At 51.6% G+C, this 3,792-nt stretch overlaps 1 protein-coding gene across 1 annotated transcript; it reads left to right on the forward strand.

Annotated features, from left to right (window-relative positions):
- The first annotated feature begins 1,088 nt into the window (after positions 1 to 1,088).
- On the forward strand, positions 1,089 to 3,471 carry LOC135965255 (uncharacterized). Its single transcript, XM_065521781.1, has 2 exons — positions 1,089 to 2,017; positions 3,347 to 3,471. Exon 1 carries the CDS (start codon positions 1,089 to 1,091, stop codon positions 1,911 to 1,913), a length of 825 nt encoding a protein of 274 aa, XP_065377853.1. The 3' UTR covers positions 1,914 to 2,017; positions 3,347 to 3,471.
- The last annotated feature ends 321 nt before the right edge of the window (positions 3,472 to 3,792 follow it).

Genomic DNA, 3,792 nt, shown 5'->3' on the forward strand with positions numbered 1-3,792 from the left:
ACCCGTTTCTTGTGGGAGGCTGGATCTTATCCAGGCCTGCCCGCAGTCATCCGGAGGCCTAACCCCTCCCTGTAGTGCTGTGCTTTAATGGTCATGCTCCTTGTCCACTTTCATGTTCCTCACGTACTCCTGGTTCCTCTTTGACGTTCTTAGAAGATAGCGGTAGAAGAAATAGTGAAAGCCTTGAAGTCTTTGATCTTTCTGATAAGTGCATAGAAGAAAACGCTGATGTACGCTGCCTTCCCTCTCTGCTTTGACTACCTGTAGGGAAGGGCCCCCTGTTCTATGATGACGTTACTTGCTTGACCTTATCAATCACTTGGACGTGCCCCCTTGTTTTGTGTGCAATAAATAACAGTGCGCCCAACCATTTGGGGCCACTACTGGTCTCCACGTCTTGGTGGTAGTGGTCCCCCGGGCCCAGCTGTTTTCTCTTTATCTCTTTGTTTTGTGTCTTTATTTCTTACAATCACTCGTCTCCACACACGGGGAGAATACCTGCTAAGCCCCATAGGGCCAGACCCTACATCAGGGACTGCTGACCCCCTCCCCACTATTAGCCTACAGTCCTGCCACGTCCCCCTCACCAAGATGGTAGAGATAGTGATCAATAAATACTAAGGGAACTCAGAGACCAGTGCTGGTGCCGGTCCTCCGTATGCTGAGCGCCCGTCCCCTGGGCCCACTTTTCTTCCTCTATACTTTGTCTCTGTGTCTTATTTCCTTTCTCAGTCTCTCATCTCCACCTTTCGAGAAATACCCACAGGTGTGGAGGGGCAGGCCCCCTTCAGTCCAGCTGGAGAAGTTGTGCTCTCTGTAGAGGCTCTGAACTCCTCTGGCTGCCACCCGAAGGCAGATAGGGAGGAGGATGCCTGGGTGGGAGGGGGTGCAGCAGCGCCCCTACCCGCATGGAAGCTTGTCCTACCTCTGCACAAAGCGGACTCCTAGTGGTTGTTTTTGGAAGGTGAAGTTTTCTTTCTTTCTTTCCTTTCTTCTCTCTCTCTCTCTCTCTTTCTCTCTCTCTCTCTCTCTCCCCCCCCTTCCCCAATATAAATCTTTTAATTTAAAAGTACATTTTACTGTCGAAAATGAAAACTTGGGGAGAGCAGAAAGATCACACACAGGGCTGCCACTTCACAGCTGGAGGGTTGCTCCGCAGCCTTCCAGAGGCGCTCCTCCCTTCCCAGACGGTGTGGGGGCTGGGCAGAGGCGCTCCTCACTTCCCAGACGGTGGGGCAGCCGGGCAGAGGCGCTCCTCGCTTCCCAGACGGTGGGGCAGCCGGGCAGAGGCGCTCCTCGCTTCCCAGACGGTGGGGCAGCCGGGCAGAGGCGCTCCTCGCTTCCCAGACGGTGGGGCAGCCGGGCAGAGGCGCTCCTCGCTTCCCAGACGGTGTGGGGGCTGGGCAGAGGCGCTCCTCACTTCCCAGACGGTGGGGCAGCCGGGCAGAGGCGCTCCTCGCTTCCCAGACGGTGGGGCAGCCGGGCAGAGGCGCTCCTCGCTTCCCAGACGGTGGGGCAGCCGGGCAGAGGCGCTCCTCGCTTCCCAGACGGTGGGGCAGCCGGGCAGAGGCGCTCCTCGCTTCCCAGACGGTGGGGCAGCCGGGCAGAGGCGCTCCTCGCTTCCCAGACGGTGGGGCAGCCGGGCAGAGGCGCTCCTCGCTTCCCAGACGGTGGGGCAGCGGGGCAGAGGCGTTACTCGCTTCCCAGGCGGTGCCGCGGCGGGGCAGAGGCGCTCCTCACTGCCCAGACGATGCAGCGGCGGACCAGAGGCGCTCCTTACTTTTCAGACGGTGCGGCGGTGGGCAGAGGCGCAGCCCTTGAAGGTGAAGTTTTCTGTTGCCATCAGAAAGAGATGGACAAAGGACCATGGGTGGAAAATAATCAATTCCGTTTATCAGAAACACACTTCGTAGAAGAAAATGGAATAATAACCCTAGACCAGGGAGGCATCGTCAAACCCAGCTGTAAGGCGGCAGTTAAGGCACAGTGGGGGAAGGGACACCAGCTTTGCAGCCAGGTAACTCTGAGCTCCCCCCTTCCTTACTGTGTGACCTTGGGTGGTTTACCAGGCCTCTAACTGCAGGCGTGAGCCACTTGCCCAACCCATTTTATTATTTTGAAAATGTTTTCGGGCGAGGTGTGGTAGCTCATACCAGTAATCCCAGCACTGTGGGAGGCCGAGGCGGGCGGATCACTTGATATCAGAAGTTCAAGACCAGCCTGGCCAACATGGTGAAACCCCGTCTCTACAAAAACAAAACAAATTAGCTAGATGTGATGGCGCACACCTGTAATTCCAGCTACTAGGGAGGTTGAGGGGGGAGGATCACTTGAGCCATGATTGCATCACCGCACACCAGCCTGGGCGACAGAGTAAGACCCTGTCTCAAAAAAAAAAAAAAAAAAAGAAAAGAAAAGAAAAGAAAAACTTTTTCCACCTGTGTAATTTTATTTGAAGAAGGTTAAAAATGGCTGATTGCGGTAGCTCATACCTGTAATACCAGCACTTTGGAAGGCGAGGTGGGCGGGATCACTTGACGTCAGGAGATCAAGACCAGCCTGACCAACATGGTGAAACCCTGTCAAGACTAAAAAAAAAAAAAAAAAAAAAATTAGCCAGGCATGGTGGCACGCACCTGTAGTCCCAGCTACCTGGGAGGCTGAGGCAGGAAAATAGCTGGAACCCGGGAAGTGGATGTTGCAGTGAGTGGAGATCTCACCACTGTATTCCAACCTAGGCGACAGAGCAAGACTCCATCTCAAAAAAAAAAAAAAAAAAATAGACCGGGTGCGGTGGCTCACACCTGTAATCCCAGAACTTTGGGAGGCTGACGTGGGGGGATCTCCTAAGGTTGGGAGTTCGAGACCATCCTGACCAACATGGAGAAACCCTGTCTCTACTAAAAAAGAATACAAAATTAGCCAGGTGTTTTGGGGCTTGCCTGTAATCCCAGCTACTCGGGAGGCTGAGGCAGGAAAATTACTTGAACCCGGGAGACAGAGGTTGCTCTGAGCCCAGATCGCGCCATTGCACTCAAACGTGGGCAACAAGAATGAAACATCATCTCAAAATAACATAAAATAAAATAATAAATATAAATATAAAAAAGAAGGTTATATATATTGGATCTTTAGTATATGATTGTATGGAATATATATCTAGAATATATATATATGGGATCTTCTGATATGATTTCTTTTGCTATATATGGAATCATCAGTATATGATTATACATGGAATGTATGTATGGAATTGTTCGTCATTGACGTTTTTCACTCAGCATAATACCCTTGAGGTTCATCTGAATTGTTGCTGATTTCCATAGGTTGTTTGTTTCCATTGCAGGGCACGATTCATGGCACGGATGTACCACAGCAGGTTGAACCATTCGCCCACTGGATGTTTAGATTGGTTGCTGTTTTTGGCTATTGTGAACAAAGCTGCAATGAACACAGGTTTTTGTTGTTTTTTTAAAAATGTGAACATAAGTTTTCATTTCTCTGGAATAAATGCCCAAGAGTGCAATTGCTGAACTGTATGTTAAGTACATGTTTAGTTTTATAAGAAACTACTGGCTGGGCACAGTGACTCACGCCTGTAATCCCAGCAGTTGGGGAGGCCGAGGCTGGTGGATCATGAGGTCAGGAGATCGAGACCATCCTGGCGAACACGGTGAAACCCAGTCTCTACTAAAAATACAAAAAAATTAGCCGGGCATGGTGGCGGGCGCCTGTAGTCCCAGCTTCTAGGGAGGCTGAGGCAGGAGAATGGCATGAACCCAGGAGGCGGCG

Source organism: Macaca fascicularis, chromosome 10 (genome assembly GCF_037993035.2).
Source record: "Macaca fascicularis isolate 582-1 chromosome 10, T2T-MFA8v1.1".
NCBI classification, from domain to species: Eukaryota; Metazoa; Chordata; class Mammalia; order Primates; family Cercopithecidae; genus Macaca; species Macaca fascicularis.

Coding starts and splice junctions, on each gene's coding strand:
- LOC135965255 (XM_065521781.1), top strand. CDS start 1,089: ATGAAAACTTGGGGAGAGCAGAAAGATCACACACAGGGCTGCCACTTC.